The sequence below is a fragment of the Leptinotarsa decemlineata genome, unplaced genomic scaffold, assembly GCF_025532065.1.
Source record: "Leptinotarsa decemlineata unplaced genomic scaffold, Ldec_3_MD MMD2_tig00002082_RagTag_RagTag, whole genome shotgun sequence".
Taxonomy (NCBI): Eukaryota; Metazoa; Arthropoda; class Insecta; order Coleoptera; family Chrysomelidae; genus Leptinotarsa; species Leptinotarsa decemlineata.
In genome coordinates this window covers 4,056,848-4,084,090 of record NW_027412573.1, presented here as the reverse complement: position 1 = coordinate 4,084,090, position 27,243 = coordinate 4,056,848, and the positions used below count along the sequence as shown (strand labels likewise).

The 27,243-nt window shown below is 35.3% G+C and overlaps 2 protein-coding genes across 3 annotated transcripts in view; one reads left to right on the top strand and one right to left on the bottom strand.

The window, feature by feature from the left end:
- The window catches only part of Ccn (cellular communication network factor protein Ccn), a 201,739-nt gene extending 191,681 nt beyond the window's left edge, over positions 1-10,058 (top strand). For both annotated transcript variants that reach the window (XM_074176862.1, XM_074176861.1), the window contains exons 7-8: positions 2,543-2,717; positions 6,660-10,058. In XM_074176862.1, coding sequence (XP_074032963.1) covers positions 2,543-2,717; positions 6,660-6,892 — 408 coding nt within the window. In that variant the 3' untranslated portion in view covers positions 6,893-10,058. The remainder of the gene's footprint in view (positions 1-2,542; positions 2,718-6,659) is intronic.
- Positions 10,059-14,905: 4,847 nt separating this feature from the next.
- On the bottom strand, positions 14,906-25,979 carry LOC111506879 (adenosine deaminase-like). The gene is made up of 3 exons (XM_074176860.1): positions 25,745-25,979; positions 21,739-22,705; positions 14,906-15,542 (listed from the first exon to the last, which is right to left on the bottom strand). The coding sequence occupies exons 2-3, from the start codon at positions 22,685-22,687 to the stop codon at positions 14,968-14,970; spliced, it is 1,524 nt and encodes a 507-aa protein (XP_074032961.1). The 5' UTR covers positions 22,688-22,705; positions 25,745-25,979; the 3' UTR covers positions 14,906-14,967.
- Between the last annotated feature and the right edge of the window lie 1,264 nt (positions 25,980-27,243).

Sequence of the window (27,243 nt, the reverse complement as noted above, 5' to 3'; positions counted from 1 at the left end):
CAAAACAATCACCGCGAACAAAATAAAGAATATAACAATTTTTATATCAAAGTTCTTCAAAATTAATGATTTTTTTTATTTGTTGATATATTCATGATAATTACCAATACACATATCTTGTACCCACTGGTACGTGGGTACATAGCTTTTATCTACTCCGCGAATAAAAATCAACACCTTAGCAGTATCTGACGCATCCGTTGACTTATCCAATGCTAGAGAAAACCACTCATGGTGTCCATTTTTGTCATAGTTTAGATGATATATTTTCTGCGATGTCTTGCACCCTCCGAGCTACGGTGTTTGCTGACAAACTGACACTTTTAAATAAATTTACCTTTTCGGGGCATATTTCTTCGGCTACTGCAATCAAGCATTCTTTTATCATTTCTCCATCGGTGAATGGTTTGTCACGTTTTCCGATTTCAAGAGCCACACGAAAGCTGGCGCGAGTTGCAGACTCTTGTACAGTATTCGCTTTGGTAAACAAAAATTGCTGCGATTTGAGTCCGCGTTTCGAAGCTTCAAATTTTTCCTTTCGCAAACTTCCTGTATACTTGGAGTAACTTTGAAGATGTTTCGATTCATAGTATCGTTTAATGTTATAGTCTTTGAGAACAGCTATGGTTTCATTACAAATTAAACATAGCGCCTTATTATTGGACTCAATCACAAAATACTGAATGTTCCATTTTTCTTAGAACGTTCTGCATTCACTGTCGATTTTTCGCCTCTTTTCCATACTAACAAATCACACATAAAAACAATAAGTTAAATCAAAATGCTTTTATTGACGGGTGTTACTTTATTTCACAATAGACAGTTTCGCTTCCTTCGTTTTTCCACGCAGACTAACTCGCAGTTGCGCCGCTACCCTTTTTATATGCAATCATTACTGCCATCTCGAGGTGATCGGAATACACTAGCTAGAACCAGGACTTTCTCGAACCAACGCGGTAATTCCACTACGCGCCACTAAATGTCGTTAAGTATCACAATGCACAATAATAATTGAAATGCAAAAAAAGCGTAAGTTTGCTTGAGTCACGCACTTTGCGACTATCCCAGTCTAGAAATATAGTTAAGGGCAGAAATTGGCCCTTGGAACAAACTGAAAAAATCATTATGGCCCGAAGGCTTCAAAGTTTGGAGACCCCTGCTCTATATCGATCAGTTGTTGGGTGATTGATCTAGGAAGGTTTGAAATCCAATTTTCCAGTTCTTTCTTGGATAGGTTCAACAAGTTGATTGTTTTCAGTTCACTGGGAAATGCATTGTATACTCATCAGGGTTTGCGGAAATATGATGAACGTTGGGATATTATTTCAGAGATAAAGGCATTGCGAGGTGGTTATACTCTCTCCGAGTATTATATGTGTGCACATAGTAATTTTTGAATCCTTCTTTTTCTGCTTCATTATCAAAACATACAAAAATAATTGTTCAGTATCTAAAACTTTTGCTAGTTGATAAATTCCATCACTGGAATATAATCGATCTATCGAGTATATCATCCTTAGTATCCATTTCTGGAGTACATCGAGTCCGTTCATTTGAATATTGTAGGCACCTCCCCAAGATATTAATTCCGTACCTCAATTGTGATTCCACCAGTGCGAAGTATAAAATTCTCAAGCATCTTATCTCAAGAAATGTCTTGATATGTTTTAACTTTGCTATAAGGCTTCTCAATTTGAAAGTGAGCTTTATTATGTGAGTGTCCCATTTCTTTGGCTATCTAAGTAGACTCCCAAGTATTTTATGTTTTTGATAATGGGTATAGTGAAGGCGTTATTATTGTCGGTGATTAAATATCCTGAAAATTGGTTTTAATGATTGAAAACGGAAGACATTTTGCCTTATCAAAATCAATCGTGAGTAATTCGGAGTCAAACCATTGTTTTATTTTGAGAAAATCGTTCTCGACATAGCCAAACAATTGTTTCTAATTTTCACCAGAATAGAAGACTGCGGTGTCATCCGCGAAACTGATTATGTGGCCTTCTGTATCGACATTGTATAAATCATTCAGGTATATATTGAATGAATTGGGGCCCAATACTGTACCTTGTGCGATCTTCAAATTCCACAGTTTGCTGTCAAGTTTTACGCATTGCTTTCTAGATAACATTTCATCAGTTTATATATATTGACTCTCAAATCAAATATATGAATATAAGATAAATACAATAATTGAAAACTTGAAGATCAAGGCATGGCGTTGAGATATTCATGCTGGAGGTTCCAATTGAACATATCAACTACTACTTCATGTATTGAACATGATTTGCAAAAATACTGCTGAAATTTCATGCAATGTTATTACAAAAAAAGGAATAACATGCTTTCTTTCTGGTATCCAAATCTGAAACTGCAAAACATCCGTCGCTCCAACTTAATCCCCGGCCTTATTCACAAAATCCGCCATTTCCAGCGAAACCATCGTCCCCCTAAACATAGTCCCTTCCCAGCCCGACTTCTGAAACAACAACTGCTCTCCACAATATTTTCCAGTACTTTATGCAAATTCGCATTGTTTCAGAGAGGCCACGAATGTAAGGCGACACATCGTCTCAGCTCCGCGGTTTTCCTGCGATTCGGGCCGTGCAGGAGCAGAAAGCGTTTCCGACCCAAATACTGCGGAGTTTGTCCCGTGCCTGGAATTTCCTGCAAACCGACGCTGAGCACCACGGTGAAAGTCGAATTCTTTTGCGAAGGTAAGAGGTTGAATCGTGTTGAATCGTGAAGCTGTTGGTCATCTACCAACTACTTCAATTTGAATGAGTTTTTTACAGTATGGTCCTTCGAGCCGGATACAATCTGATATCACGAAATAACTCAACTTCAATATCGAAATGCATGGAAACTTCTTTGAAAAAACGTTTACGAGTAGTACAAAAACTCTATAGTGACTCATGAGAAAATTAAAAAACGCAAATCAATTTATCATTCGCTTTTAATAATATCTTATGAATCTGCTGCATCCATTATTAAAATCATTATTCAATCAGATGAATTCGAGTAGATGAATTAATGTATATATTGGTTATCATGTAGATCATAGAGATTACGATAATATATAATTGGTAAGTGAATAGATAAAAATTTGGAGTATCGTGGTGGAAAATACAGTATTTAACTAAGTTGTTCCAAGCACCAGGAGTAGGTCGTACAAACGTTTTCAGAATTCTTTTTCGACACAAATTCCTGTTTTACAAAAAAAAGATTCAAGGAATTGAACGAAGATGATTCCGATAGAAGAGTTGATTTTCATGAGATACTCGTTAGGCATAAATTTTTCGTGAAAGCCACAGATATAAATTTAAAAACTGAACTGGAAATAATAAGTTTACTGTAGCCATATTCCTTGACCTCAAAAGAGCATTCGAGACCAGTGATAGGTCTATACTACTAGCTAAATTGTATTTATATAGAATAGAGGGCACAGTATACAATTGGTTATCTAATTCACAACACAACAAAAAAATATTTTTTGAATGTTTCATACACTAAATTAGTCAATTTCTACTAATTTTGGGGTGATAAAAACGAAAATAAAAATGAAAAATTTTTATTAGCTCTGGTTTTTGAGATACACAGTACTTAATCTTAAAGAATAGTTATACTATACGTGAAAAGTGAAAGTACATAAAACAATATTGTTATGTTTCTTTTAGAATATTTTAAGTACAAAATTAATAAAAAAAACATTATTCTTAGTGTTTTGACAAAAAAAAGAAGTTTGTACCACCAAATTTCAATTAAGTCCATCCGATTCATTGTAAGATCGCTGTCGTTCAGCTTGTCTTTTATAAAACACTTCTGGAGCATCCCTACACACAGACCAGCAGTAGTCTGCAAGCATTGCTTCATTCCAACGGCCCTGATATCTCTGTTCCATCAAGGCAATGTCTTGATGGAATCTTTCTCCATGTTCGTCACTCACAGCTCCACAGTTTTGTGGAAGAAATTAAGATGAGAGTGAAGAAAATGAATTTTTAAGGACATGTTGCATCCAAGTTGGTGGTAAGCTTGAAGAAGCTCTTTAACCAATGCTGTGAAGTTATCATCTCTTTTGTTACCTAAAAACCCATGTACAACCCCCTTAAAGGCTTCCCAGGCTCTTTTTTCATTTCCTGTTAAAATCATGTCAAAAGCAGGATCATTTACGATTTCACGGATTTGAGGCCCAATAAAGATGCCTTCCTTGACTTTAGCATCACTCAACCTGGGAAACTTTGCTCTCAAATACTTAAAAGCTTGTCCTTTCTGGTCCATGGCCTTCACAAAGTTTTTCATTAGTCCCAACTTAATATGTAATGGGGAAGGAGAACATCCTTAGGATCTACAAGAGGCTCGTAAACTACATTTTTCTCATTAGGGTTTAGGTCTCGTGTAGGCCAGTTCATTTTTTTATAGTGAGATTTTCTATCCCGACTGTCCCACAGACACAAAAAACAACAGTACTTGGTGAACCCTAATTGCATTCCTAGGAGTATAGCTATGACTTTCAGATCACCACAGATGTGCCACTTGTGTTGTTCATATTTGATTGATTGGAGAAGTGTTTTCATATTTATATACGTTTCCTTCATGTGAACTGCATGACCTATAGGAATAGAGGGTAGCTGATTTTCATTATGCAGAAGTACAGCTTTTAAGCTTAGTTTTGAAGAGTCTATAAACAGTCTCCATTCAGATGGAGTGTGATCCAAATTCATGCAGTCCATCAAACCATTAACATCAGAACAAACTACGAGGTTTTCTTTTTTCTCAAAAAAAGGAAGCAAATCTTTTTGACGCCGTCTGTACTGAGATATTTTCACATCATGTTTTAGAAGATTCCACTGTTGTAGTCTTGACCCTAACAGCTCAGCCTTTTCCTTAGACAAGCGAAGATCTCTTATAAGGTCACTCAACTCTGCTTGACTAATTCTGTGCGGATCACTAGACCTATCGCTTACCTCAAAATCAGGGTCATAGGATGTAGAAGGATGGGTTGCTCCTTCTAAACAGTCTTCATCACCTTCCTCTGAAATTTCATAGTTTTGGGGTGGAGAAGGGACTGGCAAATTGTCTGAGTGTGGTACAGGCCGAAGAGCAGATGGGAGATTAGGGTATTTAACCGTTCCTCTTTTCTTCATAGATAAACCTTGCTTAATGGGAGGAGTTAAGCAGAAATAACAGTCGTCTGTATGATTGGTAGGCTCACGCCAAACCATAGGTACTGCAAAAGCCATTGCCCGGTTTTTATTTTTCAGCCACTCTCGCAATATGACGGAACAAGAATTACAACATATATGAGGAGCCCATGATTTATCTTGGTCCCCAACTTTCACACCAAAATAATGTTCATAGGCTGTCTTAACGATAGGTGTCATTTTACGTTTCTGAGCCTTAAATGTTATTTCATCACATATATAGCAAAAGCTATCGACAGAATTCACACACTTTCGAGGCATTTCAGATCAGCACTTAAATTAATTTAAAAATCAACTTCACACGATAATTTCAATAGCAACCACGTGCGTACAATTGACAAACTCACATAGGTTATGTTTACTACTTAAGAACAGCTGATGAGAGGGGTGTTATGTAAACAAACATGTGTACCAACTGTTGGTGATGAAATATTTCATTTGTTGAAAACTCAATATACATATATATATATAATATAATGATACTATATCTTGAAAACAAGAGCTAATATATAATTTTTATGGTCACTTTCGGTTTTAACACGTGGAAATACATTAAAATCATCTAATTTCAACCCCGAAACAAAAACTTTGTTATGTTGTGATTCGACCAACAGAAAACAACGGGTAAGAGTGAAATATATATTCTCTTGTGAAATTGATAATGATGTGGGAGTTCCCCAGGGTAGTGTTTTGGGCCCCCTTTCATTCAAAGTATATTTAAATGACATGCCATTCTTTGTTGATTGTGAATTTATGAACTTTTCTGCTGATGATACTCTATTGGCATGTAGCGATGTGAACCTCGAAATTGCTATATAAAAAATGAATAATACTCTAGGAAGTGTCAACAAATATTTGAAAATGAATAAACTATAGCTGAATGTATTGAAAACAAAAGCAATGATAATCAACACCAAATTTGAATACAGCCAAATAGACTAAAAAATTATTAACCATTAATGATGAAAGAATTGAATTAGTGAATTCAACAAAATATCTGGGATTCCTGGGATTCCATAGATAACACTCAATCATTTCATAAACATTTTGAGTATTTTCATTAAAAATTTCAAAAACAATATTCTTTTTCTCTAGAATTGCCATGAATACCATGAATTCTTCGTTTTTCAAGGGTTTTGATCGGTTCAACAAATTACCAAATGTAATTAAAAATAGCTCATCACTGAACATGTTCAAAAACAAACTGAAAAAATTTTTTTTTCATGTACAAATATAATATGTATTATGGGTCTGTTACCTGGAGCTACAATTTTTTTTCTTAAGATATTATCATGCATATCTTATTGATCAACTCAAGAATGTATTCATTTAATGTTTGTCATATATTTTTTAAATAATTCCAAAAACATTAGAGATATATGTAAACTAGGATTTTTCTATTTCAAATAAAGATTACTACTATTATTATTATTATTATTATTGAAAACCTTTTTCCAGGATCGGAACCCAACGAAAACGTCTCCGATCTTCTCCCGGAGTATTTGGAACCTGGTGCAGACCTCTGGGCAGACAATTTCCTACCGGACCAAGACGTATCAGAAGATTCCAGACTCATGACTGTCCTGGTGCAGTGGGTGTTGAAATGCCAGTGCACGCCGGAGGAATCCGCAGCTACTTCTAGTACCGGAGAAGTGATTTTGCATCGGGTGCATCGGACTGCTACGCCTTAAGCAGATATGTTCTGGTGTAAATACGATTTGTCATATCATATTTTATAGCGTCAGAATTATAGCTTGATTGGGTCCAGATAAATAAACACCTGTATTGTAAGGTGCCCCAAAAAATTTGGTGATTGTAAAGATACGATACTGTTTAGTATTTTCCATAGAAAACACATATTTACAGGATTTTAGTTCCAGTTTCTATGAGAGGTCGTACTAAGGGAGATAAATCTGTTTAAAAAAATCTGTTTTTTCCGTTAATCAGCTGTTGGCCCCATACGAACGACAACTCTCCAAAGTTGAGAAACTTGTGCGAGCTAAGGACTAACGAGGTCCTACCTTTTAACGTGTGATTGCTAACACGGTTGCAGAATCATCCCAGCTCCAACCAGATAAATTATCTCGAGAAAAATATCTGGTCAAGGCGGGAATCGAACCCACGGCCTTCCGATCGTGAGTCGGGCGCGCTACCACCGCGGTCAATTCCACAATTCATGTGTGGACTTTTCCATGAATTCTGTAGTGAAAATTGATTCAATTTATTCTTTCAAAAATTGTGAAGATTATCTATAGATGCAGAGGATAGATAACGAGTATTTCTTTAATGAATGATACAGAAAACAAACAAAAAACAAAATCCCAAAGAGGGAGTGTAGATTGTGAAGGTTTCTATCCAAGGTTGGTCCTCAGTAAACTGCTCGAAGTAATTAGAAAAAGAACATCACTGAAAGTTATGACATTCAAGGAATGATGAAAGGAAAAGAAGTTCCAAACATGGTTTTTATGTTTCTCGTTGATATTCCACGTTCTCATCTTCTTCCCTTCTCTTTCATTTTGAATAATTCTGAAACGTTTTTGAAATTGAGGCTTAAAAAAAGTAATGAACATTGAACATTTACAGTTAGTATATTGCTGGAGTTTTATCCCAACACCAAACTGTTATTTTAACACCTCAACACGTGTTTCGATCACCAAGTGATCATCTTCAAGAGGAAGATTAAACTAAAAATACGTGGAATGTTATCCTAATTCATACCAAAGATACCTTATGTAACAGGGTCCATTTTTTCTTGAAAAAAGCAATTACATTCTTGCCAGCGTTTCGAATTTATTTAAAATTTTGTTCAGGGCTCTGTAACGAAGAATTTTCATAAATATAACGATTATTATCGTTGTTTCAATTTCACAAGAAATAATGAGTTCTTAATTAAATTACTCCCCGAAAAGTAGTTTTTTCATATTAATAATATTACTATTTTAAAAACCATCAGACATATTAGATACATACTTAAAAAATAAAAATAAGAAACATTGCAACAACAAATTTCCGAGACAACACCAACATAAAACGACATGAAACAAACGAATGGCTTCATCTGTGATTTTGATAAGGTGGTGTCTGTTTATTAATCAATGGCAGAAAGAAAAAGAAAGGAAAAATGTAAATTATTCAGGTATTTTACGTATCAAATTGAAATATACAGTAATGAGGATATCGACATCTCTTCTAGTGTTAACACTATCGCATTTGAAGATATGCATCATTTCGCTCAAAAATCTTTTGGATAAATATGGTTGAACATCTAGAATAGTTGGATCAAAATAAAAAATGTGTCCATATTCTTTTTCATGTTCAACGAGAGAGAGGCGTTTTCTATATTCAGTTTCTTAGTGTCTCTCGTGTGTTAAGATACCGTCCGGTTTGACCAACATAGCATTTGTGACAGCTTCCACAGTTCAATTTGTACACAATATTGGATTGTATTCCTTGTGGAATACAATCCAATATTGGATGCATTCCAATTGTATTTTCATTTGAAAAGGCCACTTTAATTTGTTCGGTACTGAGTAGCATTTCTTTGCTTGTTAGGTTTACTTATTTTTACACTCTCATAGGCGTCTACATGCCTGTTGTTGTTAACTTGTCCAAGTAATCTTAATGAACTAAAGCCTATGAAATGGTTTTGTTGCTAAGTGTTCCTCATACTTTATTTTAATAGATAAGGAACTTATAACTCATTTATATCTTATTTCAATAGATAAGAAACACTTAGCACACCTAAAATATGGAAGACCAAAAAAATTTGCAGTCGCCCATCATATTTTGCAACAAAACCATTCCATAGACTTCAGTTCTTTAACATTAGTTACACATGTTAACAACAGACAACTAGATGCCTATGAGAGTGTAGAAATAAGTACAAACTAATAATATTAGGAATAACGATGGTGGACCAATTCTTAATATTATACTATGTCTAGTAGACTAGGACACATTGTAAAATCAATTTAAGACTAGTAGATAGGCAATATTGTGAAATTACTTCAAGACACTTGAGACGCAGGTACCTAAAGAGGTATCTATGGTATAAATGAGAATAACATTGTACGTATTATTAGTTCAATCTACCTTTTGAAGATGAGCACTTGGTGATCGAAACACGTGTCGACGTGTTAAAATAACGGTTTGGTGTTGGGATAAAACTCCATTAATATTCATTACTACACCAATGGTGCATCACAAATTAACATTTACCTTGAGATGAAACTGAAATATGTCATCTGACAAAGATGATACAAAAAACTAGAAAAGCAAGACTGAAAGATGGTTCTTTGGAAACTATACCCCCTCATTCGACTTTTGTGTCTAAATTCTTTTTTTTTTCAGTGTAGAAAATCAAAACCCACTAACACTCCTATATCCCAAACATTTCTTGACCATTTTTTGTGAATTAAGTTGTTGATCAATTCAAAAATGGCATAAGAAAAAAATTAAATACCCCTCTCTCATCGAAATTGAAACTGAAAGTGCATGTCATTAAAATAAGATATAAAGAACACCCTAAGTGCACCTTCAAAACTAAGTGGACTAAAAATTTTGTGAAAACTAAAGCTACTTGCACGTTGCAGAAAATGTTCATTTCCAGTGAATTGAACAAGAATAAGCTGCCAAAGGCGAGCCTATTCATACTTTGTTACAGTTTCACTCGGATGCATTTTCTGGTATCACAATAACGCTGTGCAGAGTGATAATAAAGAAACTGAAGATTCTGTAGTGGATCCATTTAGATACCCACTTTTTGATGACCATTATTTTTCGATTGTGACAGAAAATATTGTATATACTCTGTATTTTAGTGGCTCTATGATAGAAATAAAATGTATTGAAAATTGTTTTTTTTTTTCATTGAATTATTACATCAGTCACTACCAAGGAAATTTATAGATACGAAGATCAAGATATTGAGTATAAGTACTTTGAGTATTTGGCACATTATTCACCGAGATATAATAAATAGATGCGATTCAGAGTTCTGATGGAACTTCAACCCGTCTAATCAAGATATACAGGGTGTCCCTGGACTTCCTCTTTTCCTCTCGGGAATGTATAGACGGGGTCAAAATATCACCAGTACTTCATATAACTTTTTTTCCTAAAAGTCTTCGTAACCAAGTTACGGGCCCTCGAAGTTACAAAATGAAAAATGTTTTTCTTTGATAACTTTTCAAGTGAATATTCAAAATCATCCAAATTTTGGTAATTGACTAAACAAATGAATTCCGTCGATGAGCTTTCATGCAGGAGTCAGTTGTTTTGCTACAAAGTCAGGAACGGACTACCCCCGATGGTCCACACCCCAAAACTTTGAAATGACAGATATTTTTCAATATTTTTCAACAAAATAAGGTTACTTGGACTTTTGGAACATGTTCCATTGCAAACCCGAAGAGATATGTGGTTTATGCATGTTGGCGCTCCTCCTCATTTTAGTTTGATTGTGCGTGACCATCTGAACCATATTTTCCACAATAGATGGATTGGTAGAGGTGGGCCATATTCATGGCCATCGCGGTCTCCGGATTTAAATCCATTGGATTTCTTTCTGTGGGGCCATCTAAAAAGCCTTGTTTACGCTACACCTATTCACACAAGAGATGCATTGTTGAATAGAATAACATTACATTGTGAAGCCATACGAAACGACCCTGGAATGCTATTTCAAGTACAGAGAGGGTGTCTTCGCAGACTAAGAAAATGTATAGAGAGAGAAGGTGGTCATATCGAGCAGTTTCTGTAGCGGATTTTTCATTTCTGTTTGCTCTTGAGGCTCTTGAGTTTCGTTAGTTAAACGTGTTTGCATTATAAAAATTCGTTATGAACATTTTACCTATCATTTCCATTTTCCTTAAAAACTAATATTTTCGAATAATGATAGACATCTCAGGATAAATGTTGTTGAATTAACGTTATCATTATTATTTCTGCTTTGATAATTATTCATTTCAAATAATGGTGGACGAGCGGGTTTGATGTCGTCGAGTGAAACTACATTTTTATCAAGACTCGTTGCTCCGATCGACTTTCCACACGAGTACTTTTATTCATAAAATTGTCCAAGTAACCTTAATTTGTTGAAAAAATTGAAAAATATCTGTCATTTCAAAGTTTTGGGGTGTGGACCATCGGGGGTAGTCCGTTCCTGACTTTGTAGCAAAACAACTGACTCCTGCATGAAAGCTCATCGAAGGAATTCATTTGTTTAGTCAATTACCAAAATTTGGATGATTTTGAATATTCACTTGAAAAGTTATCAAAGAAAAACATTTTTCATTTTGTAACTTCGAGGGCCCGTTACTTGGTAACGAAGGATTTTAGGAAAAAAAGTTATATGAAGAACTGGTGATATTTTGACCCCATCTATACATTCCCGAGAGGAAAAGAGGAAGTCCAGGGACACCCTATATAAATAAGCAAACAATTATATAATTTCAATTTTTTGAACACACTGAGCACACGAGTACGATTGAACTTCCACAAAGAGATATTACCTGAATATTCCTCAATGTGATACTAGTATCACCAAAGTAAAAACAACCGAACATCTATGAAATCCAATAGCAACAAAAAACTATCAAACACTATTTCAAATCCAGGGTGATACATCAGATAAGAGTAAATCGAACTTACAATTACTGGAAGTCCAAACAATGAAAAAATTTGATGAAATCATTACCCTGATTAACGATACTGACCCAAATACCCCTGGTACCTCCGTAGACAACTCCTGGAATTCAGTAACTTATAAATTAATCAAAAAAGTAATACATCTTCACAACTACCTACTGCTAAATCATATGGCACAGGACATCCTAATGACCTACTCACAGTTGCTCCTGAACGGAACTGGATATGGATTGGTGGACTAGACCAGTGTACTACCATCGATAATGTTGAGGAATATGTAAAAAAAGTCTTTCCTGATAATAACGTTGATTGTTTTGACCTCAAATCCAAGTATAAAAAAATGCTTCAAAATAGGGAGGTTTGATCTGTCAATGGTTGAACTTCTGGACCCCAATAATTGGCCCAACAAATTACACATTCGTCCCTTTCAACACCAGTGATCATCAATATGCCCCAAATATCATCTCTGATACTGGTTCTTCTGGTTATTCCAAACCTGAATTAAATGTAAAAAAGAACATTAACAATTTCAAAATACTTCATCTAAATGCTCAATCATTAACAAACGAAATTAATAAACTGGAAGTTCTTTTATCGGAAGAGGATCCGGACCTCATTAGTATTGTTGAACACTGATGTGATACCGAGAATATTGAATTTATGTCCATACCTGGCTAGAGTCTGATATCTGAATTTTGTCGTATTACTCATATACATGGGGGAACTGCCATCATTTCTAGCTCAGTGTCTTGCTTTAAAACAGTTTAAAACAGTGAAGGCAGTGGGATAAAACTAACTGTACAAGGTAAAAAGATTTGTATATTAAGCATTTATAGACCTCCCAATGGTAACTTGGATATATTTTTACATAAATTATCCTGCATATTAGATTATATTTCTAGAAATGACTATGATATTTTCGTATGTGGTGATTTTAATGTCGATTACCATAAAAATACTTTGGAAGAGTCACAGCTGGATGACTTATTAGCTAATCACAACTTGCATGTTTCATCCTTGGCACCCACTCGAGGTTTTTACTAATCGTTTAGGGATAACATCATCTAGCAAACTCGACTATGTACTAACAAATGTGGAGGAGGATTGTTGTAAATATAATGTCTATGAGGGGAACTTCGGTGATAACAAAATATTTTCTCTTATTTATAGTATGCCTTTGGAGAGTAAAATAATTTTACCATCTCACTATACTTACAGAGATATCTCAGAACATAATTTAAAACAATTGTCTTTGACATTGTCAATTACCAGCTTTGACACCATATATCATTCAAATGGTGTGGATGATACTTTTCAGGAATTTATGAACATTATCACAAGTATCTCAAATGACTGTTGTCCTATAAAAAGGCACAAAACAATATCTGACAAAAAATCCAACTGGGTAACTCCAGAAGTCAGACAAGCTAGCCGTAATCTAAAAAATACCCATTGGCTGTGCAAAAACATAGGCAACTTAGACTCGCACGCTGCATATAAAAGAGCAAAGAAAGACTACGAATTACTACTCAAGAAAGCTAAATTGGATTTTCATGCAAATCTAATAAAGAACTCGAACAATAAAAACAAAACAGTCTGGAACCTAGTTAACTCCTAGTTAACTCCTGAACAATCAGTTCAGGAGTTCCTCAAGGCTCTGTCCTGGGACCGCTTATCTTTCTATTATTCGTCAATGATCTACCCAAATACTTCAACATCAACAACAATAGTCTCACTCTCTTTGCTGACGATACCTCGTTAGCCTAGAGGAATTAAAGTCATCAACGGAAAGGTTTATAACACACTTCTTAGATTGGTGAAAGTTAAACAATCTGATTGTTAACTTGAATAAAACAAAATGTATCTTTTTTAGTTCTTCCATCGGTCTTGATAAACATCCTACTGTCTTTGATATTAGAGGGGTGGAATTGGTATCAACGAATTTCTAGGAATTTCTAGGAGTCTATGTGGATGATTGCTTAAGATGGTCTGAACACATTACAGTCACTTGTAAAAAAGTTAACCAAGGGTACTATGCTCTCTCCAGAATAAAACATTTTATGCCCTTGCATGCCTTGCTGGACGTATATTATAGCTTGGTCTACAGCCATTTAAGCTACAATGTGGTTCTTTGGGGATATGCCACCAACAAAGATAGGGTTTTTATTTCCCAAAAAAAAATTATCAGAAAATTATTTAATATCCCATGGAGAGAATCGTGCAAACAGCACTTGATATCATATCAAATCCTGTCATTCCCTTGTATTTACATATTTAAATGCTTACTATATATCCACGATAATTTAACAAAATATAACACAAATTCTTCTTACCACAGTTACTCAACCAGAAATGGAAAATTGTTAAGTATTTCTAGACACAGATCCTCTAAATTTCAACAGTCACCCAAATATATGGGAATAAAATTATTCAATCACCTACCTGATCACTTTAAAACCATGCTCCTCTCCATTTGCTCCTTTCTAAGGCTTATTACAGTGTCAGTGTCAGTGTCAGTATTAGCTAATTGCGGTCCAGACTTTCATCCAGATTTTATTATTTTATTATACATCCAATTTTGAGTAATCTTGTTTTTTTCTTTATATTTTATACATTTTTATACTTTAAAACTACTGAGATATTTTATCTTTATGTATGTTTATTTTCTTTATACTATTTTAACGGGTTGTACTGACATGTCCTATACGTTGTTAACGTCTCAAAGGATAAATAAATACTATTATTATTATTAAAGTATAAGACACCAGATCATAGATAAATGCTCTCATATCAAACTTCTCATTGAGCAGTAACTTCCTGCATGAATTGTAAATAAATTATTAAATATTTCAAATAGTAATCAAGGGCATGATTTATGTGATGAGGTACATTGTGAAAGTATTTTATTTCAGACATAAACACATCAAGTTTCCAGTAAATATTTCATATAATTATTCACTGATGGTGACAAATTGGATGGTTGAAACCGTCGAGAAAACACTTGTTGCTGTTCAGGTGTTCTGGTACTCAGAAAAATGATGATAAAAACAATCCACTATGAATTACAGAATTTAATGAACAAAACTACCACATCTTGTTTCATATCGGAGACATAAACTCACACCAAATTATCTTGAAGATCTTTTGGACATTGCTTCCCCAACATCTTGTCAATGAAACTATTCCAATCGTTCTCCCATTTCCCAAAGGCTGCAACTTTTTCCTCTTCATTCAACGTACTGAACTCTATCGAATTCTTGGCCAGTTGTTTCAGGAACCTCAGATCGCTTTCCCTGCTGGTCATTCCCATGAACGCATAGTACCAGTCGTAGCTCAGACCTTTCGCCCCCCAGAACGAGGGGTCATCCGGAGCCACCACCACGGGAAAATTGTTCGCTATGAGTAACGCTCCGGGGTGGTTCCTGATGTCATCTACAAGCTTCAGAACTTGGTTGGAAATGGGGCATATCTCCACAGCTATGTTTTTTTCTTTGATCATCTTCATGGCAAGAGGATGCTTCAGTAGAGCGTAACCGTGTCCTATTCTGGTAGTGTTCAGTAAAATGGCGTCAAAAAGGTTGAAATCAGTGGATTCCCCGTACCAGTTGGTCTCGCCAGCGTGAAAGAAGAAGTTTGCTCCGTATTTGAGCTTCATTTCTTTCAGTTGTGTAACGAATGAACTCAAAGGCATGCCTGAAAATATAATATGAATTTCAGATTCCTAAACTGGCTGTAAACAATACCAAAAACAGATTATAGGGGCTGACATCGAAAAGTAACGAGTATGTCGGAGCAAGTAATGCTCCGTGAAGTTTCCGTCATCCTCATATTTTTTATTTTGTTCATAACAAAGCTACAGCTTTAGAACATGTCACAAAATACCATCAAATTAACATATGCCAGAAGTAAAATATAAAATCTTCAGAAGATACAGTGCAATAAAAATAATAATACAGTACATACATACAATCGTGAAAGGCATCTTTGCTCTATGGTCCAGGGAATAAATGGAAAAAGTCATTAATACCATATAGGGGATTTTCCGTAAGTGATGTCTTTGAATTTACTATAGTTCAGAGAACGAACTGTAAAAGGTAGGGCATTGTACATTTTAATATCAATAGTATCGTCCATTCTTTGTAACCGAGTTTGAGATATAATCAAATCATCTTCATTTCAAGTATTGTGACCGTGTATATCGGACACAACAGAGTAACTATTAATGTTTTGTTTGACATATAGTAACTTTACAAAAATTATCAGAGAGTAAAGTGTCATTATTCTCAACGTTTTAAAGATTGGTTTGCATTAGTCTTCAAAATTAGCTCCTATGATACATCTCACAGCCCTCTTCTGAATGAAGAGTATAGCATTTAAATGAAACTGAAGTGCCGAGTTCCAGACAGACAAGCCATATCTAATAATGGATTCGAACAGTGCATAATAAGTAGTTATTGCAGCGGATTGGTTTATGAGCTGTTTAACTTTTCTTGTAGCAAATACTGCCCTATTTAGTCTATTGCAAATTGTATATATATATATATATATATATATATATATATATATATATATATATATATATATACGAATTATTTCATTCTTGATTTGTATCATACACACTCGATAAAATCTCTATCTGTATTTATGTCCTGGACCCGGATGTCACGCAGGTAGCTATAGCTGCCTACGTGGTCATGTTAGATGTAGCCTAGGAATTCTAGGTCTCCTAACTGGAACCACAAATGTGCGGTTGACTTCTGTTGTTGACTCCGTGCGTATGTGTTGTTTCCTGCTTTCGGCAAACAAGTGTTGCCCATCTTTACACTTGGCTGCACCGCGCTGATGAGGCCAATAGCCAGAAACACGTGTCCGCGGTTTGCCCCTATTTTTTGAGTGTTGTGTCCACGAATTATTTCATTATTGATTTGTATCATACACACTCGATAAAATCTCTATATATTTTCAATACAAACTACTTGAAATCGATTGGATAAGTAGGATTTGATTAGTTTAAGTGCCACTCCTCTTATTCCGTAGTACTCAGTAGTATGTCATGATCAACACAATCAAAAGCTGCACTTAGGTCTGTGAAGATTCCCAAAAATTTGTCGTTTCTTTCAAAACTGGCTTTTATAGCACGAGTTAATGACTTGATAGCATCCAAAGTGGACATATTTTTCCTGAAACCATACTGCTGAGGACTCAGGATTTTGTTCTTATCAGCTATAATATCCCAAGGACATTGATAACTAACGAAATAATTTTATCACAGTTTTCGAAAGCACGTTATTTGGTAACATCACGACGCCGAAGGCGGAGGGATGTTACCTAAAACAACGTGCTTGAGGAAGTTGTGATAAAATTATGAGTTATTTATCAATGTTCGAGGGATATTCGGTGAGAAATTTTTTTGCAATTCGAACAAAATTATTTATTGAACACACAGTTATTAAAAGAACAATTCGTATAATGATATAACTCCATAAATATTTTCCAAGTGTATTTTTTACTATTGACAGTATTTTTTGGTGTATTTTCTTCAATGATTTTGTCAATTGCCGCATCATTTTGAACACCAAAGCGAGGAAGTGACATTTTCGAAATAAATTGAATTACTGAAATGTCAAACAACTTTATTGTGTTGGTTGCTTAGCAATGTCATGACATAAGTGATAACTACCCGTGAAAACTATCCATGGGTAGTTATCAGAGTAATTATGGTTTCATTGGTTATTTCGACACACATGACTAGAAATAGACAAATTTGATAGGATAATTTTTTTTGGCAAAAAATTTTCGAAGTAATCAACTAGTTGATTATAAAGAATAGTTTCAAATATTTTTGAAAAGCAAGGCAAGATTGATATTCGCCTGAAGTTTTGAGTTAGTTCTGGAGATCCTTTTTTTATAGATTGGGGAGATTCTTGCCAACTCAAGCATTGAGGGAAAACATCCTTCATTTAGAGAGGTATTAATGATATTTTCAAGAACGTCCAATAATAAATGACCACACTGTTTAACAACATAGACACTTATTCCATATATATATTCAGTCTTCTTGTTTTTCAACGTCTGTATCACGGCTAGAACATCATATCTATCAATTGCTCTAAAAAACATTGAATATCCAGTATTATTCGTTTTGCCTAAATATTCTTCTATATCCTTTGAACTGTTTGGTAAACTGTTTACTAGATTTTCAGCATGAGTGATAAATGACAAGTTCAAATTATTTAAACTTATGTTTTTTGGATACACCCTTTGTTTACTTTTTTTCCCTGTTTCAGTTTTTATGATGTTCCAAATAGTTTTACTGACATTTTCAGAATTTTTAATTTTATTTTCATTAAAAGTTTTACGTGAGTGCGTTAACATTTTATTATATACATTTTTACTAAGTCTATATGCAGCTTTGTTATTTTCGGTCGGGTGATTTTTATAAAAGTCATATAGAAACAGTACTTGCTCTTCAGCTCTAAAAACTTCCGGTGTTATCCAGTTTGTATTGTTAGTTTTATATTGTCCTATCAAAGTTAAAGGAAAGGAATAGTTGAAATGGTAAAAGAAAGTCTCATGGAAATTATTATATTTTGTATTAGCAGTTTGAAGTTTTTCGATTACAGCGACAACGGTTGCATGAAGATCATCACCTTGGAGTTTGCACTCGACTTGAAAATTGAATCGACAATTTCACCGTCGAAAACAGTGAGGGTCGATAAAGCTATTCGCCGTGGTGTGCCACGACCACAAAGATGCCAACAAGAGGCACTACGTGACAAATGCCTTCCACGTCGGCTACAACTGCTTACTGAGGTACGACGATTATTCAGGCCATAGCATGCATATACCTCCCCAAATGATCAGAGTTTTTGAAACATGAGATATTTTGTCTCTGTTTAGGGCTTTGTTCACAAGACAGAACTGTAACTGTAACTAGTTCGGACTTCCATTGTCTACTATATAAAATGATTTGAAATCTCTGAAACAACTAAAAAAGAATAATTAAAAATGAATAGCTGAAAATAACAATTATATTAAGCAAAAATAAACTTGAAATGAAATAATAGTGAAATAACCTACAAGTAAAAATATAACAATTGAATAAATAAAAATAAAGGAATGAAAAAAGAAAATAATAAAAAGTGTAGAGATTCCAAGTCACGTTATTTCACGACGTTTCGATTGTTAGTATCTACAATCGTCTTCGGGTGATGACTGGACTGATTCCTTCGAGAGATGACTATTTATAGGTCGTTGAAATACTTTCACTTATCCCTGCTTTCCATTTTCCGCTTCACTGATTCCGTGAGAGATGACCGTTTTGGCGTGAGTTGGCCATTTTTTCGTTTGATGATGGGTTTCCATATGTTGCGTATTTCTACGCTGGCCTGGCTAAATACGTTGTTGGACAACATGTATGCGGCTTTCTTGAATTTTCTCCTAAACCATTGTTCCTCTCTGTGCAAGATCTCAGCTTGGGACCACTCGATGTTGTGTTGATGGGTCCAAACATGGTCTGCTATTCCTGATTTGCTGGTTTCCCCTCGCTGTGTGTGCTTTTTTTGTGCTCGGCAATGCGAACATTCAATGGCCTCTTAGTTTCACCAATATAGGATTTTCCGCACTCACAGGGTATCCGGTAAATGCAATTCTTGGAATCGCAGTCTGCGTTTGGGGACCTGGTTTTCGTGAGGCTGCTACGGATAGTGTTACCGGATCTGAAACAGGTTCTGATGTTGTACTTGGAACCAATTCTTCTTATCCTCTCCGATAATCCTCTGATGTAGGAAAGTGCAAGCATTGGTTGTGATGGCTTCTCTTCCTTGCGAGGCTCCTGCTGTCTTTCAGCCAAAGTCTTCTCTACCATCGCTTTGGAGTAGCCATTCCGCTGAAGATCATTTTTGATGATGTCTAGTTCCTTCTCGAGACCTTCCTTTGTATTACAGAGCCCAAAAGCACGGTCTAATAGAGTCTTGATGATTCCTTTTTTTGTCGATTGATGGTGGTTGGATTCGTGGTTCAGATACTGTCCCGTATGAGTGGGCTTTCGGTATACAGATGTTTCCCACTTAGTGTCGGTCCTCTTCTCCAAAACGTCTAAGAATGGCAATTCGTTGTGGATTTCCTTTTCCATTGTGAAAGTGATGGAAGGTCTCACGCTGTTGATGTGTTTCAGGAAGGCATCTAGTTCAGTATTCCCGTAGTTCCATATCATGAAGGTGTCGTCAACATGTCTCAACCAGACTCGAGGTTTCTTGTGGGCTTCTTCAATGGCCAGAGTTTCAAACCACTCCATATATATGTTGGCTAAGACTGGTGAAAGTGGCGATCCCATTGGCAGTCCCTCATCTTGTGCAAAGAATTCGTCCTTCAGTTGGAAATAACAGTTTCGTACACAGCATCCTAGTAATTCCATAATTACTTCTATAGGTAGATTCGTTCTTTCTTTCAGGTTCCCGTCTTCGGATAGCTTTCTCTGTATGATTTGGAGTGCTTCTTCGACCGGAACGTTGTTGTAAAGGCTTTCCACTAATTAGTTGATATTCCTGTGTAACCTCAATTGACCCCAGTAGTTCGACAAAATGCCTTGAATTCTTCACAAAAGACGATGTTTTTCCTTGTAATGGTTGTATTAAGGGAAGTAAAAATCTAGGCAAGTTTTGAGTAGCCGAATCTCTGGAGCTGATGATCGGTCTAAGCGATGATCGGTCTAAATAGTCATCTCTCGGAGGAATCAGTCCAGTCATCACCCGAAGACGATTGTAGATACTAACAATCGAAACGTCGTGAACTAACGTGACTTGGAATCTCTACACTTTTTATTATTTTCTTTTTTCATTCCTTTATTTTTATTCATTCAATTGTTATATTTTTACTTGTAGGTTATTTCACTATTATTTCATTTCAAGTTTATTTTTGCTTAATATAATTGTTTTTTTCAGCTATTCATTTTTAGTTATTCTTTTTTAGTTGTTTCAGGGATTTCAAATCATTTTATATAGTAGACAATGGAAGTCCGAACTAGTGAAATTCATCATGTTTTGTCCGTTTCCATGGGTCTACTATTGGATTATCTCTACCATGCAGTACCTACGTAGTTCTAGGGGGATGTCAGGCGCCAAATAGTGCTCAGACACTTACTTTGCAGTAGTTTTTTCTATGAATATGTCCTGCATAGCAGACTGTAGTTAATCACAACTTATCAGTGATAAGTAAAACTTTGTCATTTGTATTATATTTTATGTAACTGTAAATGTATTTTATGGTACGTTTTCCCTATCCTTTACAAGTTATTTGAAGTTTTGAAAAGTTATTCTTCCCAGGTAAATTATAACAATTATAAACGTTCATGTACTAGGTCATTGTGGCATCATCAGATAGGAAAACTATTTCGGCTTCTAGGATCAATATCATATGAACATCGTCAGAATGTTAAAAAAATGTGGGATCGGGGAACCTTGCCTTGCCCTCAATAACTGTAAATGGACCTTCTCCATTTTGTGATTCTTAGAACTTGCGTTCTAAATCATCTCAATGTTTCCTCCCAACCCCATACGACTGAGAGAAATGTTATTTGAACTGAAAGACCCAATAACCTTTGGAGCTTATCCGGAAATATATCCAATGGGGTCCAATGTCTAATGAATGGAAAACAAATGAAAAAATGTACTGACTCTCTGGTGAATAAATTATAATTCACATTCATAATTGAGGGTAGTGATTTGAAATCGATATAGAAAAACTTCCAAACGATCGCTTGTTCATATCATTCATCACGTTTTATACTTTCAAATCTATATTTTTCTGTTTGTCCTCAAATATGAACACCTCATATTTTTTGAAATAGTGAAAAAACAACCTATGGAAATAAGATAGCACCAACGCTTACCTTTATCCTCCTGTCCCACCAAATCGAATCCAGCTACGAAATTCGCATACTTCTTCTTCAGCTTCCTGAACGTATAAACATAACTAGCCAGAGTATTATTGTTCACCCGTCTGCTTGGCGCGTATATGAACTTGGCCCCAAGAAAATCCGGATAATCCTGTTGAAACTTCTTCATAGTATCGTAGTACAACCCCACTGCCTCCACAGCATCATAAGTCCTACCGTTCAAATCGTACACCTCCGGAAGGTACCCGCGAAACTCCAAATACATAACGTTATCCTCATAGAGTTCCTTGAGCACCTGGTAGAAATATTCCTGCCAGACGGGTTTGAACGCCACCAAGTTCTCGATAGCAACAAAAATATCAATGAAAGATTTCCAGGCAGTGTTCAAGTCGGGATAGGACTTTGCAGGATCGTCCCTCACGAGGCTGAGTTTAGACCGCAGGTAGTTGTCGAAATTGGGGTCCAACCGCCTCAGCTCGCTGACCCGAGTCCAGTTGCAGTCTTTGCCAATGCTTCTGTTGTCGAAGAAGTGTAGTTTCAATTTATCATCCGAGAAGCAAGCGTACAGGTTTTCTCTGTAGGTCAGATTGAAGAGAAACTCCTGGGACACCAACGCCAAGTCGTGAGAATGCAACGAAGCTCCTTTGGGCAGTTTTTTGATCAAGTTGAATACTTTGGACTGCTCAATGCCTTCTTTTGCTTGGAAAAAGTGCTGGGCAGCCAGAAAACTTTCAGGATAAGCAAATCCAGAGTCGTATTCTTTGTGCTTGTACGTCTTCAGCAGCTCGTTCACTTTTTTCTCTTTCTCGTTCAGTTTCAAGGAGGCGCCCATTGCGTGGTGTGCGTCATTCTTCAGCAGAGCAGCTCGGTCCTTCCAGTAGTCCGCCTGGGTTGACGACAAACACATCGCCAGAAGGAACAAAACTTCGAATGCTCTCCGCATTGTTGGATACGATGTAGTCTGAAATGCACTGAACTATTTAGTAACGGAGTATTGGAACTGAGTGCCACGATTAGAACCTTGATGGGAGTCATCCCGTTTTAATAGTCCGGGAAAACTAGGCATGGCGATGGAAATGAATTTGAAACTGTTTGCAGATATTTGAAGAGTATGTATATTTCGAAGTAATATTTTTGTACATTGTCAAATATATTCTCGGCTGAAGCAATAATGAGTTATTGTATGAAATTCAATAAAGCACTCTTAAAATAACACGTCATTTAGTGGGATGTAAAAAAGTTCTTCTATTTTTGGTAAGAAATGGAGAATTACTTCAGTAGAAATTTGTAACAAAACTGAGTTGTTCATTCTTCCTCCATATGGAAATCACTGTCTTCGACCATTTTCAAAAAACTAAGAACAATAATGTCCAAATAAAATAAGTAAAAATCCACAAATACCAAGAAAACCTTCAGGAGCTATATACATCGTCAGTAAATGTAAAACAATTCAGAAACTAAATGAAACATGGCTGTTCAACGTCCAATTTCTCGAAAATATGACTGAAGCAGGGGTGAATATTTCAATCTTCCAACCGCAAGCAAATACATTCCTATATCAGTTCAAAACGGCTATGAATGAAAGACGCAGCTATTTAAATTTGGAGAGAATCAAATTGGTTCATTTCTGAAATTATTAATATATCCATGACAAACATTCACAAACATTTTTATTTCTAGACGCATTCCGCTAGCACCGTAGCTCCATTTTTAGAATTTTCAAACCGATTACACTCTCAGTTCTTGGAAAACAGGTAAAATTTTGGTATTATTGTCAAATATAGAAAATAATCATGAAATAATTCAGATTCCTCCTCTTCGATCCTGCTGGGTGGCAGTATAATGTAAGTTTTCGGTGTTTTAATGTATTTTTGTTATTAACATTTGAGTGTGAGTTTATTTAAAGTATTTTTTCCGTTTCTTTTACAATAAATATTTAATTTAGTTTTGAATGAGTTCTTCCATTATTTTGGATGAATGAATAAATGGATGAAACAGCGAATAAAATCCTCTCGTTAATAGCCAAGCGAGTACTGAGTTGCGACATCATGAAAAGTATTCAACAATGGTGAGTTGTCACTATCTTAGTGATCGTTCAGCAGGGAACCCGAACATTTACCCTCATTGGAGTGATAACTTCTTATGGGAGGGTAAACCGTTCCGTTACGTAACGCGTAACGGTGCCAGTCTGTCTGGATTCCTTTTCTCTCCACTCTAACCCACAAGACTAGCCATTTTTGGACTCTTAATATGACTCAGTGTTCAGTGTGCGATCGACATATATTATTGACAGTGAGCATATAACCCAAAACTATCACCGCTTTTGTGAGTGATTATAGAAAATTTGATGAAACAAGAAGAATAGAATGCTCGTAACATTACAGAATCTCCCAACGAAAGGTAAATTTGATAATATAATATAATACGATTTATCAATAACAAGCATTATGAAAATCTAACCATCAAGCACGTAGTATTCTTTCATAATGTGAAACGTCGTTTGAAAATGGTGATACTAATATTGCGTATGTCGGGCCTCCTGTCCAGAGTTGATAGCTTGCTTGAAACGTTTTTTTCACATCCTTGAAAAACAACGCTTCAAACAAGCTAGTATCAAGTAAACCCTGACATAAAATATAATACTGACACCATCAAGACACTCACCTATATCGGAAAAAATCAGGTAAAATGAAATATTAACATAGTATATTAGACTGGTTACTCTTTGAATAGACATATAAAAAACAACAAGTCACAGATAGATAAGGACAACAGATCAGGTGTCCATAAACTAACAGTCGGATCATGCTCGAAATTGTATGTAGGAAGAACTTCAAGACATTTCAGAACGAGTATGGCTGAACATAAAAAAAGTTTTGAACTAAAGAAGACCAATTCCACCTATGCGAGACAGATTTTGAAGAACAATCACGATTTCAACACTATGTACGACACACTCCATGTAGGACCTAAGGGACAGAAGTTGAACCTGCTGTAGTCTCTGGAAATAAGTGGTCAACCTTCTGTTGGTTCAACAGGAGCGACCAACAGAAGGTTGACCACTCTCCATTCATGATACCAATATAATCAGCAAATTTTTTCATTGTTGAGGGTCAATTTCACGTTATGAAAGAAACTGCTGATTTCAGTCATGTATAGAAGCAACCCGGGTCCAAGATCGAGCTCTGAGGTGGACCAGTATCAATGTGAGTATTGAAAAATTGACAGAATTAGACTGCATTTTTTTGACTGAGAAAATAGATTAAAATTTTAGAAAGGAAAAGGTTCTGGCTTCCTAATCCTCCATCTTTATACAAAAATGTCGGAATCTTCCAAAGAAAGAACGAAAGCAATTGATTTCGAAATGAATTGAGTGCTTCTTCTTGTAATGTTGTCCATATTGGTGCTGAAAAGCAAGTGGCTTATTCCGAAACAACGGATATCCACCATTGAAGATGACAGTGTTCCATGTAAGTGAAATTCTACCTCTTTCATTTGCTATATTGTGTAGCAATCCTGTGAATGATATCTGATTCAATTCCATAACGGATATTTGCAGTACAAACTGAATAGGAAGAGGGGTTTTTATATAATTCAATGTTCACATGATAGTAGTTGTCTCGATAGTTTTTTGTTTCGTGTTATTCAATGTTTATCTGAAAGTAGTCATTTCGAAAGGACTTGTCATTCCAGTTTGTGTCTGAAAGTTACTTCTTCGCATCTACATGTCTTTGTGAGGAGTTCGCTTTGAAATTTGAAATTTTCCATTTCTACCAACACTTTGACTGGCCTATTATTACGAGAAGTCTCTCATACCTTATCTGAAGATTGCTAATATTCATAGTTGAAACTCTTATAGTTATCAATAGATAAATAATGAAAGGGTAGCATTTAAATGGAATGATACGATATGTATAATGGACAAGTTATAATGGATTTTCATCAAGTAACGGTCAGTTCTATCATATTTTCTATTTGAATAATTCTGTTGTAAACTCACTCAGGGCACTTCAGAATTCTGCTATTCACTCATTGATATATCGACAAATTCCTCTATATTATGGAACGTTCAGTAACAATATATAATTTAACATCCTTTTCTTCAATTGAGAGTTTTGTAATAATGTTTCTTGTGTTTTGTATTCTATTTTGTGAACGGCAATGGTAGATCTTGTTGGTTTCACTACTAATTTTGAGTCAGTTTGTCAATTTGACAGATCTGCTGACTTTACTTCCGTCATTTCAAGGTAGCATTGGATGGTTCTGAGTCTGGCTTGGGTTTGGTGACTCCAGCATTAACAGTTCCGTGACAGACAGAACAATCCATATATTGAAATTATATATTGATATTATGTATCATCTGTAGGTTCTTCGTAGTTTCATTTGGGCTGCAGCAAAAAAAAAATATATCTATGACCTGTTACCAAAAAAACAGAAAATCCATATTTATTTAAAGAGATCTATCTGTTATCAGTGACTACCTGATTTTTCGTAATTGTTGTTACATTGTTTTTACATTATTTTTTCTCAAAGCCCACTTGAACTAAAATTATAAAATGGGTTCTCTATTGGATTTGCTAATCTGTTCGTAACCCCTATATTGGTAAATAAATAAATATGTTTTCCATTTCTGTTGAAATCTCCAATATAAACAGGTTTCTTAGAGATAGGAAAAGAGTTCAAATTCACTATGTAATGTCTCATAATTTGTTTTATATCATCATCGTATAGTATTTTCAATACCAATTGGAACAGCACAGAGAAGAAATTCCCGCCTCGACATAGGCGTCGGCATATTTTTTTTCAGTGGTAGTTTTTCAGTTACTTATTCTTACAATCATAGCAATTGATCACCCCATGAAAAAGTCATTCCAACTGAATTTTTTCACCATGGGTGATTATGAAAAACTTCGAAATTCAAGGTAGTTTCTGAAGATTTGTAATTGTCATCGGGATAGTCGAGTAATTTATACCAAATCATTTTCAAGGTTGGTACTTCATTTTTTTGGTACATACCATAAATTGTTCGCCGAATCACATCTTTTGTAGCACCATCAACATTTGCGAATTTTTTATTCCTTTGTTTTCGTTTCATTGCATGGTCAATGACATCCCCTATTTCAATGACTCGAAGAACTGTCGAACGAGATGGTCTCGTTAACTCGCATATTCTATTCACAATAGTATTTTGTGAAGTGTGACAGTTTTCCTTCTTCAAGCATTCATGAATATTTAAAATTACTCGCCGAACTTGAACATGTAAGTTAATAAAAGCTGTTATTAATATTTCAATTTTTCATTTTCTGGTTGTAGCTTGTATGCTAATTCCTTGTAATTTCAGTTTTTGTTTTAATAAAATTGTTATTTTCGGTTAATCATTCATTTTTTTCAGGGATTTCAAATCAATTTATATTATATCAGACAATGGAAATCCGAACTGATGACATTGGTTGACATTGTCAACCACCTTCAAACATGATTTACGTTATCATGATGCAA

Coding starts and splice junctions, on each gene's coding strand:
- LOC111506879 (XM_074176860.1), bottom strand. CDS start 22,687: ATGCGGAGAGCATTCGAAGTTTTGTTCCTTCTGGCGATGTGTTTGTCG. Junction 15,543..21,738: donor GGTGGGACAGGAGGATAAAG/GTAAGCGTTGGT, acceptor TTATATTTTCAG/GCATGCCTTTGAGTTCATTC.